Raw genomic sequence first — 16649 nt, forward strand, 5'->3', positions numbered from 1 at the left:
CTACTGTAGCCAAAGCACAATAAACTCATTTATTATATATATATATATATATATATATATATATATATGAATAATATTTCAAAATACATATTTCAATACATCACATCATTGACCCATTGATTACTGTCATTTCCAGGCCCCCAAAACGATCCAAAGCCAGCCCAGGAGTTTATTCTTAAGATGTACCAGGAGCAAAACGAAGACAAAGACAAATCCATCTACTCTCACTTCACTTGTGCCACCGACACGGAGAACATCCGCTTGATCTTCGCAGCTGTGAAAGACACCATCCTCAGACACAACCTCAAAGAGTTCAACCTGGTTTAAAATCAACATCCTGGAGGACAAACCTGGTCCTGCTCTCTTCTGTTGATCTGTTGAGTAGATTTAGCTCTCACATTAGCTTAACATGGTTCTATTGTTGACTAAGGACTTATATAAGGAAGTATCTAGGAGAACTGCCTAATGGATTAGATGTGGACTGGCTTCCTGAAAACGAGCCTTGATCTACCATTACAAGGATGAATCTTCTTTTCAGTCGTGTTTAGGTCCTCTGATAGATGGGTAGGTTTCATCGACAACAGATGTTGTCATTTTGTTCATTATGTGAGTAGAGTTTACAAGGGAGGCTACTTAGGAGATTTTAAGGCACATGTAAAAAATTTTTCCTGATGTAATAGATCAAAGTCTTGAAGACTCCTTAAAGCGTTTAAAGGCAAAAAAGATGGAGAAGTTTACATTTTAATATAAAAACTTGGATTTTTTGTTTTTTTTAACAAACATGCTCTAAAGTTGCCTTATGTAGTTGTAACGCAAACCTGAATCATGATTATGCATTTGTAGAAATTAAAGGTATGAATTGAATTCAGATATATTTTTTATTTTATTATTATTTCTCAATGTAAAAATAATTTACTAGCCATTTTAAACTGGTGTTTCAGTGTCAAATTGTACATTGTAAAGGATATTTATCATTTTAAACATGCATATTCCTTAAAAAAAATCTTGATTTCTCACAGAAAATTCAGTCACGAGGCAAATTCAGAAAGTTTTCGCATTTTACGCAGCCACTGATTTCCGAGTTTCATTATTTGACCTCAGTTTCGTAGCAGGTACAAGCTGTAGTGAATACCTGAAGTGCCTTTAAACTGTAATGTCTGTATCTGCTTTGATAATATTTATTAAACAAGGATATACAGCTATATGTTGTTACTCATTCAAATTTAAATAAAACAATCAAACGAAATTCAAAATACATTTATTAAATGTGCATAATTAGAGATGACAAGAAAATGATGCAATAAATGTTCATGCTTTATAGTCAACATGTAATGACATTCCCAGTTCAGTTTTACCTCACTAACATGATGCATTTCCAATTGAAAATAACCGTATGATAAAACTGTAGAATGAGAGTATGCAGTTGCATGTGGAAAAAATGCACATTTAGTCCGATCAGTCATATTTATTCGATAACTGGGAACTTGATGTTAGCTCTATCGCTATTTGCTTTTATTGCTATAACCTTTATTAATGTTAAAGAAGTTCACACAAAATTGAAATTTTGCTGAAAAAGTGCTCATCCTCAGGCAATCCAAGATGTAGATGAGTTTCTTCATCAGAGCAGATTTGGAGAAATGTAGCATTACATCACTTGCTCAGCAATGGATGCTCTGCAGTGAATGGGTGCCGTCAGAATGAGAGTCCAAACAGCTGATAAAAACATCACAATAATCCACACCACTCCAGTCTTGGGAAGTGAAAAGATGCGTGTTTGTAAGAAACAAATCCATCATTAACTTCAAACTAGTCCATAATCCATAATATTGCTTTCTCCAGTGAAAGAGTCATCTCGTCTGAATCAGGAGAGAAATATGCACAGATCAAGCACTGATTGCAAGCCAAAACAGTCTAAAACAGTTCTGAACAAATATGTCAGTTTTGATGTTTGAGGACAACAGGGATGGACTTTTTCACCGGAGGAAACATTATGGATTATACTCATATTTTGGCCAGAAGTTACGGTTTAAAAGTTAAAACGCCTAAATGATGGATTTGTTTCTTACAAAGACGCATCTTTTCACTTGACAAGATGTTAACTGATGAACTGGAGTGGTGTGGATTACTGTGATGTTTTTATCAGCTGTTTGGACTCTCATTCTGACGGCACCCATTCACTGCAGAGGCTGAGGCATTGCTGAGCAAGTAGATAGTATGCTTAATTTCTCCAAATCTGCCCCCATGAAGTAACAAACATCTACATCTATTTTAGTGGTTTGCATCATTCACAGGTTGCCCAAGGCATCCCGACATCAGGATCAATAAATAGTGTCAGTTTTGATTTCATATCGACTTTAATGTCAATTCACTGACATTCATTAAGAAAATGGACAACAATAGCTTTACTGGAAAGCTAAAAATAAACAGTTGCATATTTGTGTTATGTTACAGTTCTTCAGTAATGCAGTGCGGCTGCATAGAGACATAAAGCAGTCGAGAAGCCATCAAATGTTTACTGTTGAGTATTGAGACAAGCTATAGAATTAATTAAACAGACACTGTGAAACAAAAATATCATTTCATGCAAAGCCACATATTTAAAAAAAAATCCCTGCTCTCCTGTACATACAGCAAGAGATTCCCATTTTCAAACATTCCTGGTCATTTCGGTTTAAATGCGACACACATTCATATGTAAAGACAAAGAAAATACATACAGTGTATTGGTCTTTATTAATGTGTATAAAATGTACCTTAATTTTAATCACCTTAATTTACACTTTAGTGTGGCTTTAGTTAAGAGACATCTTTCCAGTCGCTGGACTGCATGTAGAGGCACACTGTAAAAACTTAATATGTAAATGTGTTCAAGCAAATAAGGAATTATGACAGATTGAGCTCAGACAGTGAGGGGGAAAGAAAGGTACAATATAATGTAAACTGAACACACAAACACACAGTCTAACAGTCACTACCAATGTGGTATTCAGTGTTTAGTGAATGACTGTTGCATTGTGGGTATAATGTGAAGTGGCACACTGCAAAAGCAGCATAAAGGCACACAGCTGAGCGCAGGATCATCGCATGTCGCTTTAACTGTCCTTACTTCGGCAGAGTTTCCCTGGCATCCTCAAGCTTGGCAAGAACCCACTGAGAACGACAGAAACAGGTCATTAAATGAATGCATGGCTAGAAACCTTTACAGGATATTTTATCTACAGAAATCATATATGTGCTAAACAAATCTTTTGTGATAAAATATGGCTCTTAAACTCTTGTGTACTGTCTGAGTCTTTCAAAGGTATGGTTCACCCAAAAATGCTAATTCTGTCATCATTTACTTAACCTTCAAGTTGTTCCAAACCTGTACGAGTTTCTATCTTCGTCTGAACGCAAAGGAATATATTTTGAAGAATGTTAGTAACCAAACAGTTGTTGGTCCCCATTGACTTCCATAGTATTTTATTTACATAGTCAATGGGGACCAGCAATTTTTTGGTTAATAACATGCTTCAAAATGTATTCTTGGAACAACTTGAAGGTTAAGGAATTTGCATTTTTGGGTGAACTATCCCTTTGAAATCCCCTTCTGTGCATAAATGACAATTTCTGCCTAAACACTCATTGTGCTCCTTGTTACAAAAGGTTAAGATAAGAGTTCATGAACCCACTTCCACTATTTGTTTACAGCAGCAAAAATGTGCACCTGTACCTTTGCTAGTTCTGGAGTTTTGAAATTGATGATCTTCCCAAACTCTTTGGCATGAAACACCGATTTGACTCGTTCCTGTGAAAATCAAAACAAGATCAATGATATTTTCCATCATAATTAAAGAAATCCTTGCTCAGGTTTAAACATGTCAGGCCATGATATTATTCGTTTTAGTATTTCGTATTTTTAATGCTTTGTCCTCATGGCTTTGCTTACATCATTAGAAAAAAAAAGTCCTTTCAGAAGTGGAGAAACTTAATCAAGTTTTAGGGTTAGTACCTAGTTATTATAATGTAAGTACATACTATATACATGTACAACAGGACTATAAAATAAAGTGCTAAACATAAACATTTAGAATAACATGCACAATAAGACCAGCATTCGATTTAGATTAAATACAGATAAAACTCTGTTATGTATGATGATGTACCTTTGCTTCTATACGCAGTCTCCTGCCCTCCACGATCATGGGTGCTTTGGTAAACTCATCAAACAGATACTGCCACTCGCACGTCAGCTGCCCGAACGTGCCCTTAGTCACAAAAAATATCCCCCTGCAAGAGCAAAATCACACAGACACCAGCTGAAAAGCTGAAAATTCAATAAAAAGGCCAGTAAATACTGTAGCACATAACTTGAATAACTAGGATAGAATACTGTAGCACATATATAACCAATTACATGCAAAATGATGTAGTTCTTAGAAATTGCATGCATTTTTTTTTTTGCTGCCTTATCACTGTTTGCTCAAGTAATCCTCAAAAAGACACAATTTGGTGCAATATGGGAAAAAATGTCACATTTCTGCTGAGTCTGAACGAGTCGACAGTGACACTAGCTGCCAAAAGTAAGTATCAAGTAGAGTATGATGGGCACAGATTTTCAGTTTCACCTTCAAACAAGTTTGATACTTTGATTCGATTTTAAGACATTTGGTTTTCATTCGTCACGTCTCTTAGCAACGAGGTGCATGTTTCTGTGCGAGTCTGTTGTGTTCAGAACGACTTGAAAGTCTGTTACAGTTTTTAACATGAGTATAATATATATAGTGTATATTTTCTCTGTAACCATTTACATGATGCCTAGTGTTTTAAAATCAGATTTTAAAAATCATGTAGTGTATTCCAGCCTTTAATAAGTTTAATATATGGGAATATGGTAAAGTTTTATGTGCCTAAATTGAATAATTGGGGGTAGGGATTTTTTTGAGATTCACACGTTTTTGTTGATTAAAATCATTTTCACTGAAAACTATGCTTACATGTAAATCAACATGTGTGCAAGCTATTTTTGAGTCCAATAATAGTTGCAATCAAAGGTTTACATAGCTAAAATATTAAGATATACACCAGCCCTTTAATCGGATGTTCACATGAAGGCTTTATAAGCAGATTGTAAGGATGCCTGTGAACACAAATTCATCGCCTAAAAGGTTTGAAGCAAAACAGCCGTGACATGCTTAATGCTACTGTACTAGTAATGCATGGTTAAAACCGAAATGCCCCTTCATCTAAATGTGCTCATGTGACATTGCCCATGCAAAATGAGGGGTTTATATAATTCACCTACCTTTTAGTGATCATCAGGAAATCTGATTCGTTCACCTTAGCATGAGCAAAGTATCTGTACTTGGCAAACCGTCCATTTTCAATATTCTACAAACCAAATGGAGAAACCAATTAATAAAAAAAAGCACAATCCGGTGAACTTCTACGATCAAATCTTTTCTGGCCATCACAATCCTGAAATATGGACCTGAAAAACAGTGATGGAGTGAGTGTAAAGACACAAGGACTGATGAAAAGATCAACAGTGGCAGCAAAATGTAAAAATCATCTACTCATCTTCATATACGTTGAACTAGTTTTGTGATTCTTAAAACCATTTTTAATTGTGCAAAAATGTAGTTCTAAAGCACTTTCACATCGCCTATAGTTCTGACTGGTGTATTTGAACGAGTTCTGGATGCAAGAATGCAAATTTCCAAAATTTTCCTAGGAAAAACACTAGTTTAATGCAAAACTTAAGCAAAGGTTTAGTCACGACGTTTTCTAAAGAGACTAAAGTCTCAGTACACACCCCTGCTGCTGCGTACCTTGTGTCTATAAATCAATGAAATGCGATGTCATTTGCAATGCATTGTGGGATTGATGGGTGTGGAATGGGTTAATGATGAAAAATGCACTTGGAAACAGACTTTATTCAGGAAAATGACAGATGAAGGGTTGGGACAACAAATCAGAAGGAATAAAAGCAAAATAATTCCTAATCATAAAACAGCAATATTTACATTTCAAATAGATTAACCACTCTATGACTAGATGCTAACTGAACTACTTACACATAGTAAATTATTCTGATTTTAGATGCAAGTTACACAAACAGACTGAAGATTTAATGAAAAGCACTTCTATTCTATAATGAAAAGGACACATTTTCCTCATCCTCATCAGTGTCAGTGCTATTCATCTGAGAGAGGGCCGTTCTGCTCTGTGAACATGACAAGAGAGGAGAGCTGCAGTCAGTGAGAGCCGCACATTCACACGGCTGTGTGACGGCCTGTGCACTACTCCAGAAATACTAATACTACCAATACTAGTACATCTTAACACTACTGAGCTAATGTCCGCAACTCCTGAAGTCACAAGCTACACAACACATCACAAAACCATGCGTTTGTTAGGTCAATGACTGGTGGGAATTACATAATTAGTAGTTTTACATAATGAATTACATCATAGTTCTATGTGGACAACATACTGAATTGATTTTAACTTAATTCAAGTTAAATTAATATTTGATTAATTATTGTTTTATGTGACTGTTTGTTTTTAGATTTTAGTTTACTGTTTTTATACCATTTATGAATAGAAATGTATAACACTATATATATATATATATATATATATCAAAACATTAATTAACTTTGAAATTTGAAGTTTTACACATATATATCCTGTAGAATTTCTCTGCTCCTGCTCGAAACTGTTCAGCCAGCGTGTAATTATTTCAACTTAAATAATTTAAACTATTAACATCTCCTTCATATCTGAAGATAGAATTTCAAACCCTTGGCCCTTGTTGGTCTATTTGGTTCCTGTTGTGTTTTGGATGCTGGGTTGAGATGGTACTTATCTAGTTTAACCAGCAAGACTTCCTTGGTCAACCAGTTCATCAGAAAGACTGGTCAGGTTGACCAGCTTTACCAGATATAGTTTGCTGGCCTACAATCTAGACTAACATAAAACCAGCATAAACCAGCCTGGACAAGCATGAAGATTCATGTTGGTCTAAACTGGTTGTTTAAAGACAACAGTGAGTGTTTAAGATAATGGCATAGAATTCTGGAGCAAGAAACAACTGCAAGTAAATCAGAAATATATGTATAATATGTAGTGTGTGTTATGTATATATGTATCTGGGTAGCTGACATGGATATATTACCAATAATTCATTTTCCATTGAAGTTTTTTATGATTAAATTTTGTTTTTTTATCATTACTTTTAATCAGCAACAATGCATTAAATTGATCAAAACTGTCAAAAGCGTATCATAGTTTCCACAAAAATATGAAGCAGCACAACTGTTTTCAACACTGATAATAATAAGAAATTGTTTTTTTTTTAGCAGCAAGTCAGCATATTATACTGATTTCTGAAGGATCATGTGACACTGAAGACTGGAGTAATGATGCTGAAAATTCATTCAATTTGTATCAGGAATAAATTACATCTTAAAATATTTTCAAATAGAAAACAGTTGTTTCAAACTGTAATAATATTTCACAATATTGCAGTTTTTACTCTATTTTTGATTATATAAATGCCGCTTTGGTGAGACTAATGACCCCAAACATTTAAACGGTAGAGTATATGAGTATTTTAAAGTGTACTGTAGGAGACTGTTGTCACTGCTGAGGATGTCATGTCAACTACCCATTTCCATTGCCTATGATCATGCTCATTCCTATTATTTTTGTCTTTAAAACATTTTTAACACCATTATCTTGAACACCAGGAGTGTGACGGCAGGAAGTGAAGTGTCATGCGTCACCTGCAGCATCTGGCTGCCTATGCCCTCTCTCTCCTTATACGGCCGGATGACTCCATCCTCATGGATGAAACGAGGAGGACGTAAACTCTCCACATCCTGAGACGTCTCCGCAGATCTGCATTCAAACCAGGCCAGAAAACAAATCACAATCACGGACTAACAAAGACTCTTTCCTAAACAATGCACACAGAGACATATTCAGAGACCTTTTGATGCCTTGGAAGGTGCTGCTGGCCAAGTCAACGATGCCCCCTGTTGGTCTGGTCAGAACACACACACTCATGACATGCCTATTACACTGAACTAGGGCTGCACGATTAATCGCATGCTATATTTAACGCGCATCTGTTAAAAAAGCCGGTTCTGTAATCAGCAGGATATCATCATCACGTGCTTAGAATTTATTACACATAGCCGTGATAAATTGTTTTCTTTTGTTAAAGAAAATGTAAAATAAAGAAGAAAAAAACTTAAAAATACTTATTTTTGTAGCCGCATGTTACAGTATGTGACCATTAACTGACACCAGAAAACCGTGAACATGCGAGTGTGTTGTTAACTTACTGAAATCTCAACTAAGGAATACTTCTGTGACAATTCTGTCATCATTTACTCCATTTCGTGTCATTTCAAATCAGAATTACATCTTTTCTTCTGTGCATCATAAAAGAAGATATTCTGAAGAATGTCGGTAATCAAACAAGTTTCGGTTCCCATTTACTTATGGGAACTTATGACTGACTTACTTATGACTTCCAAATACAGTGGAAGTCAATGGGAACCGAAATGCTTTAGTTACCAAAATTTTTTAAAATATCTTCATTTATGATGCACAGGAAACACAAAGTCATACAGATTTGAAGCAACATGAGGCTGAAGTAAATGATGACAGAATTTTCATTTTTGGATGAACTATCCCTTTAAAATATACTTCAAAAAATACTTTAGGTCAAAGGGGTTCAGTTGACAAAAAGGGAATTCTTGATTTGGGATATAGCTTTAAACGTTTCTGTCTGCTGTGTTTTGTAAACTCACAGAGACGAGTCCCTTCCCTCCTCGTGTCAGGCCTTCTCTCAGTCCGCTGGGCTGCTTGTTCATAGCCTCGCGTCTCTTCTGCTGATACTCCTCATCCATGGTCATGGCGGCCACACCTTTAGCCATCGCTCCCGTGATCCGAGACGCCGCTCCGGCCAGACCGCCTGAGACAACAAGAGATGGACGGCTCAGAATTTGAGTGGAACAAGATTGCTGTTTATACTTGATATAAGCCTCATGTGACAACTTTTGATTGGATTTTAAGAGGAGAGTTCATAACTGCATAGATCACTCACAACATTAGTGTATTACAGAATATAGCAAAAATAGAGTACGTACCCACAGCTCCTCCAACCAGAGCCTTCACACCGAGTGCCACGCCTTCGATAAACTCCTCTGGTCCCTGTATGGCACCCTGAAAAACAAACATTCAGTGTTATTTTAATATCACTGAGATACTATTACAGTTTTTTCAATTACATTTGTGTGTTTGTAACTAATTTAATTTTGAAACCTGTCAGTTTAGAGGACCACAAATTTTGCATCTTATCAATCCTATCAAAAGAGCTGAAGTTTCACCTGATAAGGCTCATAAAAGAAGGCCTCGACGCCTTCAGACAGACCACGGATCAGTCCGAAAGGATTCCCGAGGACATCTAAACCCAAAACCAGAACATACATCTGCTTGATAGCCTGAAACAAACAACACACAAGCACAGACACAGGTAAAAAAAAACAGGTAGTCGTGATGTGTATGCATAAAACACACAGAAATCAGCAGTAGATGGGGAATGTTAAAGGTGAAAGGTCACCTGTTTGGAATAATGGCGGATGACCTCCGACTGCAGCTGCTGAGTGGTGCGGAACTGGTACGTCAGCTCACAAAACGCAAGTCTGGAGAAAGACAGGATGCAAATGTAAACATTTCTAAGAAAATAAGAGTTCTAGGTCAAAAATATACAATTCACCATCAAATATGAGACCTTGTATGTATACTGTGGCATACTACTCATAATAATATGTGCATACTGTACACGGGTTATAATTCTGTATGCATGGAATATCCACTAACTAAACCTACTACTTTTGCCAAAATATGCAGTACAGAATCAAACCACACTACACTTTGATCTTGCCCTTCTAATTTTACAAACGTGCACTACCAACAAAAGTTACCATATTAATTTCTGAGAAGATAACTGGATAGTACTTAAGGCTATATAACAATTTGACAAGCCATTTATTATTAAACTTCTACATCTTGCATTTCACATGCAAATTTTAAAACATATTAAGCAGCTCAGCATTATTATCATTAAAACTAAAACTAACTAAATTGACTAAAAGAAAAAAAAATGTTGTTAACTAAAATAAAGCTGAAATAAAATATATGATATGAAAAACTGCCTTGGCAATTAAGTGAAATTACTGAAAGCATTAAAATTACTAGGTGGAAATAAATAAAAACCATAACTAAAACAACAAAGTAATACTAAATAAAAAAACAAAAAAAACGAAATAGTAACATTTAAAAAAAAAATCTGAATAAAAATGACAAAAGCACCAAAATTGCTAAAAACTAAAATGCAGACTGAAAATATAAAAATAATTAATTCAAAATATAAAAAAGTATAATAGTAAATAAACAATACTTGCATACAATACACATATAATATGTGACCCTGGACCACAAAACCAGTCATAAGCGTCCATTTTTCAAAATTGAGATTTATACATCATCTGAATAAATGCAGAATAAATAAGCTTTCCATTGATGTATGGTTTGTTAGGATATGACAATATTTGGCTGAGATACAGCTATTTGAAAATCTGGAATCTGAGGGTGCAAAAAAATCTAAATATTGAGAAAATCACCTTTAAAGTTGTCCAAATGAAGTTCTTAGCAATGCATATTACTAATCAAAAATTACATTTTGATATATTTACGGTAGGAAATGTACAAAATATCTTCATGGAACATGATCTTTACTTAATATCCTAATGAATTTTGGCATAAAAGAAAAATGGATAATTTTGACCCATACAATGTATTGTTGGCTATTGCTACAAATATACCCCAGCGACTTAAGACTGCTTTTGTGCTCCAGGGTCACACTTATATACATAACTTAATGCTTGTTTAATAATGAATCCTCATTGCATAGGCATAGTTTTGCTCCCTTGACATGCATTTCTAGCTTGTTTTGGTCTTTCCACTAGAGTGCAGTGTGACAGCAGGAAAACTGAAGTGAAGAGTGTGTTTTGTGGAGTTGACAGCATCTAACCACATGTGAAATCCAGAAACACCCAAAGTGTGAAGTGAGGGTTTGGCAGGGCGGACTGGAATGAGGAACTACAGGGATTTCCTGCCGCAGTGAGAATGAGTGCTGAGTAGTGAGTGTAAGTACTTGAAGAGGACGTCCTGAGCGTCAGTGAGTGTAGCTCCAATACTCTTCAGCAGGAGGTTGAGAGACTGAACGGGAATGACCTCTGTCTCGCGCTCTTTCTTATTCCCGTCTTCACCACCGGTGCTCAGAGAGAAACTCAAGTGAAGCTGCCCCACAAAAACAGTTACACTCAATACTCAAAACGTGGTGATTTTAAAAAGAACATTTGACTTCAGGAAGCAAAGTTTGGCATCAGTATTGAATGTCTATTTCTGTGTTCACTGTGTGGTCTGTGGTCACAGTGATTGGACAGAGGTTTCGGTAACTGACCTTTATGGGAGAGATGTGGAAGTATTCGTACAGACTGATGGGGGACGTGTCTGTAGCTGAACTATGATTCAACTCGGTCTTCAGATACTCAATGTCCTTCTCAAACAACTCCACCTGCAATACACCACCACACACATCCAACAACAGATCAAATACACTACTGCGCAAAGGTTTGCGGTCTTTAAGAGTTTTTAAATCTCTAATGCTCACCCAGGTTGCATTTATTTGATCAAAAATACAGTAAAAACAGTAACATTGTGAAATATTATTTTCATTCAAAATAATTGTTTTCTATATGAATATATTTTCAAATGTAATTTATTCCTGTGATGCAAAGCTGAATTTTCAGCATCATTACTCCAGTCTTCAGTGTCACATGATCCTTCAGGAATTATTCTGATATGCAGGTTTGCTGCTCATCAATATTGAAAACAGTTGTGTTTGTGGATAGATTTTATGGTTACATTTTTTTTTTTCAGGATTCTTTGATGAATAGAAAGTTCAAAAGAACTGCATTTATAAACATATTAACAAAAAAATATATATAAATATAAAAATATTAAATAAAAACAATACAAATATTTTGTAACATTATAAATCCGTTACTGTCACTTTTGATCAATTCAATGCATCCTTGTTGAATAAAAGTATTAGGAAACACTTTAGTTTGAAGACCAGTTCTCACTAACTATTAACTACAACTTTAGCCTCAATAAACTCCTAACTTGCTGCTTATTATTAGTTAGTAAGGTATTTGTTCAGTTTAGGTATGGGGTAGAGATTAAGGGATCTAAAATATGGTCATGCAGAATAAGCCATTAATATGTGCTTTATAAGTACTAATAAACAGCCAATATGTTAGTAATATGCATGCTAATAAGCAACTAGTTAATAGTGAGAATTCATACCTAAACTACAGTGTTACCAAGTATTCATTTCATAAAAAAAATCTTTCAGGCCGGTTGCATAAACTGTTTAGACTAGTCTTAAAAAGTTAGCCATCTAATTTTTTTTCTTCAAGACTGGTCATAGCTTTTTAAATTCAGTTATGAAAAGGTAGATTGGTCTTGTTAGTATCAGAAGAGTAAGACTGGTTACCCTTGGGAACTGCTAGTTGGTCAAACTAGATCTTAAGACACAGTCTTAACATGGTGGCTAAGTTTATTCAAATTGTGAATGGTAGTGTATGTAATATAAAATATAATCAAAAAGAGTGTGGATGAAATAGAGGTAAAAGTCTATTATAAATATATTGTTTAGTACTGAAAAGTATCAATAGTGTGTGGAGTTGCTGCTCAAACAGAAGAGTCAATCACCACCAAACAGGTGCCTATGTAGAGCATTACTGTACCTCCTGTTCAGACGTGACAGCACTGGCGTGCTCAGCAGTAAAGAGCTCAAGTATGGCATACAGGAACCCAAGATCTACCCGCAGGTCCATCTCCTGAATCAACACTTTAAAATACCTGTAAAGCAGAAATGAAGCATGTTTTGCAGTTTTGAGAGCAAGAGACTGATAGAAATTGTATGAGGAGGAAACTTACTTGATGCGCAGAATGTCAGAGTGTCCGGCTGCTCTGGTGATGATGCTGACGTCAGCGAGCGGTTTCGGCTCTTTAATACACAAAGGCAATAAACTTTACCATAACAATACCAGATTGGCTAGACACAAAGAACCGGGCAGGAAATAAAATAAATAAATACATAAATAATTTTGCATTGGCCTTTGAGTGAATCGACTGACCTGAGTCCATGCTGACTGATTTGGGCGGTTTGATGGGGTAGAAGACGAATGGGAAGATGGCTCCAGGCAACTGATTTTGGATCTGAAGAGTAAACGGGAATTTCATGTTCACTGACCATAATAAATGTGTGAATTAGTGCGTCACAATTGTTGAATAGGCTCTGTGGTTGTTCTGATCGCGTTTATAACTCATATTTTTATAATGTGTCTAAAGCTGGATTGCTTTATTAGGAGTGAAACTGACCTGAATCCTGTTGATCTGGACTCTGTAGGTTTTCTGACGGGCGGAGACACTGTACTCCACCTTTAGTGCTGGCAGGAAGTTCCTCCTGAGCGGAGCATCAAAGGGCTGCATTATCCTCATGTCCACCCCATTAGCAGCAAACAACACCTGATGAACATTCGGTACAGCCAGAGATGGATTAAAACAAGAATGACCTTCTGACCTTGTTGCAGCCCAAGTTATTCAATAACTTTAAGTTAATTTAAAGATAGGAAATAACACATGTATAACAAAATTGTAAGCAAATGTAACATTTATTTTAATTCGAAATAATCTGAACATGAATTAGCCTGAAAAAAATCATTTGAACTTGATTAAATATAAATAAATGTACACTTTACATAGCAACTTCCTGATTCTCTAATCAATCATATAATATTTTTCACAAACGTTTTTCTGAAATCTAAACTCTAATTCTAAATCCTGCTTCCAGCACTTATCAGCCAAACAAAAAAGCGGCAAGAATTAAAATATGCCATATAGCAGGAAATACATTTCAGCCCTGGTGATATATTGGTTGACAACCAAAAAGAGTACCTTCCATGTAGAAGCCTTAAAGGTACAGTAGCAAAAACACTGTTTAATTCTGATGGTGACAACTGTTTTAAAACAAGGCGTCTTGCCTTTAAGTGCTGTGAATCGGTTCCTGTGAGCACTAACCTGGTAGTCGTTCTCTAGGTCAATGATGAGGCTGTCCACTGGCCCGCTCTCCATATAATCTCTGTAGCGCTGCTCCAACATCGTAGCCTCTTTAACACTCAAAACCTTCCATCGGCTTCGCTTCTTAGGCTTGGTTTCCCACACCACATCAGAACTGACCAACACAAATAAATGATATTAATTTGATCTATTTCGATAAGCAAAATATCTTCTGGGTTGATGTGGATGCTAATATAGTTATCGTTATAGTCATTGTTGTTGTGAAAGGGCCTTAAAGGTGCTTAAAGGGGACATCGGATGCCCATTTTCCACAGGCTGTGGAAAAAGTATGATTATGAAAAGGATGATTCTTTAGGGTCTTCATGAAATGTCTGTAACATACTTCGGTTCAAATTCCTCAATGGTCGTGTAAAACAACACATTTTTACCATGTCAAAGACAGCTCTGTTCACAACGACCTGTTTTGGTGCATGTCTCTTTAAATGATAATGAGCTACTGCTCACCCCGCCCCTTTCTTCTGTCTTTTTGTGTATTTGTTGGCGCATTACCATCAAAAACAAAACGAACTGGCTGAGGGCGGAGATATGCTAATATGGGACAGTCCGTCAGCAGCCGTGGGCAGGGCCATGACATCATACTGCTCAGGCCCCGGCCACGGCCACTGATGATTGAGCCGCTGATGATTGCCACGCTGCTGAAACTTGATGATTGAGACTGTTTAGGTTTTTTGGGGATTAAAAAAAAGGAGTGAATGGATTTTTATCATTGTAGGGGGGTTGTGTTCACACACTGCTGAGACACATTCATATGCAAACACCATGTAAAAGTGAATTTTGCATCCGATGACCCCTTTAACAATAGGTACAGCTAAACATCAACACTTTTTTTGTGTCAGACGTATGCCAACATGACACCCAGCAGTACCTGGTGATGCCAATGAAGGCCACTTCCTGGCTGGTGGTGTTGTTGACCAGTGAGACGCCCATGTTCTGTAACGAGATGCAGGTCTCCTGTTCAGCCAGCTCTATTTTCTCATTATCGCAAATCTTCTTGAAGACACACGGCTCAGTGGTGAAAAGCGCCACACGTTGGAGGCCTTCATAAAATGAGACGACAAAGAATTTTCCCTCCTTGCTCACATCCAACAACTGGTCCTATAGAACAAATGAAAACAGGGACCCAGACAGGAATTCAGTTTCACATCTTCAATGAAGAGTGAGGTTAAGTCCATAAAGTTTGGTTCAGTAATTAAATAAATTAATTTTATCACAATTAAATATTGCAATCAATTATCAAACCTGGTTTGTATTTCTCACCTCTTCGCTCTTGAGCTCTCCTTTGTACTTGCCACACTTCCAGCTCAGTATTCTTGAGCCGGTCGGTTCAGCCCAGGTGTAGTACACCGCCTGACCTGGAGCCAGCTCATCCATTTCTGCCTGAGAGCTGCCAGAATCAAACCATTAGTTGACCTGATTATTTTATGTTTGTTCAGACTATATAAAAGTGAGACACTTTTTTGAGAGAAAGTTGAAATCATGACGTCAATGCAGCCGCAGCAGGCAGGCGCTCACAGGTGTAAAACACATCATTATAGAAACCACAGAAATAACAGGCCCATAGTATTAACAAAACAATATCCGAGAATAATTTACACTTGATATAGAGCACAGGCAGTTAATTTCCCTTTAACAGCAGCCAAAGTCACAATAACCAAGTGTCCAATGAGAGAAAAAAGAAAATAATTCATGCTCCGTATCTTATCAGAAGCCAGAGCTCCACTGACACACAAGAGAATACAGTTCATTTGTTATGAAGCAGAAATGAAAGCAGCTGTAAGCACAGAACCAGGAAGCAAGTAAGTTAATTTCGGTTTTCTTGTCCACTAGATGCAAAACACCTGACGGGTTGTAAAATAATCATCAGGAAGAGAGTGATTCACTTCAGACTGCAACCTTATACGCTGTGGAAGGAAAATGAGTTCTGTACTCATGATTTTCCCCAAAGTATTTTGGAAGGGGTCGAGCGGCTCGCTTCACCAGACTGTTAAATCCCACGTTAGCTTGCAAGGAAAAGAAAGAAATACTGTTTCATGCATCTCAACCAACATCACGTTGTCTGTCAGAGTGCTGTGAACATCCACTCTCTCATCCCGAAGCCAAGTAGAAGATTTCCGTATACTGGTGCTAAACAGGAAAGAAGAAAACAACAAAAATGCAACAAAATAAAACATAAAACATTCTAGCAACATAAATACCAAAAAGCGTACAAAAAAAAAAAAAAAAACACTACAAAACTCAATTAAAGCATTTACAAAAATGTAATACAGACTGTAGTGTAAAGTTTCAGTGAATGCTAAAAGAGCAAAGATTCTTTCATTTTTCACTGCATTAACAATACATTCAAAAAAGTAGGCAAGAAAAAAAAAACAGATGAAGAATAA

The 16649-nt window shown here is 36.4% G+C and overlaps 2 protein-coding genes across 2 annotated transcripts in view; one reads left to right on the forward strand and one right to left on the reverse strand.

The window, feature by feature from the left end:
* The window catches only part of LOC107678467 (guanine nucleotide-binding protein subunit alpha-14-like), a 17140-nt gene extending 15933 nt beyond the window's left edge, over positions 1-1207 (forward strand). Inside the window, exon 7 of the mRNA XM_016473741.1 lies at positions 137-1207. Within this exon, the coding sequence (XP_016329227.1) occupies positions 137-327 (191 nt within the window). The 3' untranslated portion in view covers positions 328-1207. The remainder of the gene's footprint in view (positions 1-136) is intronic.
* A 7561-nt stretch (positions 1208-8768) lies between these two features.
* Positions 8769-16649, reverse strand: part of vps13a (vacuolar protein sorting 13 homolog A) — a 47433-nt gene continuing 39552 nt past the window's right edge. The window contains exons 53-65 of the mRNA XM_016473617.1: positions 15526-15652; positions 15134-15363; positions 14209-14362; positions 13510-13656; positions 13266-13347; positions 13066-13135; positions 12873-12987; positions 11522-11635; positions 11213-11358; positions 9617-9698; positions 9384-9497; positions 9144-9219; positions 8769-8968 (exon numbers count right to left, since the gene is read on the reverse strand). Of these exons, the coding sequence (XP_016329103.1) occupies positions 8769-8968; positions 9144-9219; positions 9384-9497; positions 9617-9698; positions 11213-11358; positions 11522-11635; positions 12873-12987; positions 13066-13135; positions 13266-13347; positions 13510-13656; positions 14209-14362; positions 15134-15363; positions 15526-15652 (1657 nt within the window). The remainder of the gene's footprint in view (positions 8969-9143; positions 9220-9383; positions 9498-9616; positions 9699-11212; positions 11359-11521; positions 11636-12872; positions 12988-13065; positions 13136-13265; positions 13348-13509; positions 13657-14208; positions 14363-15133; positions 15364-15525; positions 15653-16649) is intronic.

This window comes from Sinocyclocheilus anshuiensis, unplaced genomic scaffold (assembly GCF_001515605.1).
Source record: "Sinocyclocheilus anshuiensis isolate Anshui unplaced genomic scaffold, SAMN03320099.WGS_v1.1 scaffold112, whole genome shotgun sequence".
Lineage (NCBI taxonomy): Eukaryota > Metazoa > Chordata > Actinopteri > Cypriniformes > Cyprinidae > Sinocyclocheilus > Sinocyclocheilus anshuiensis.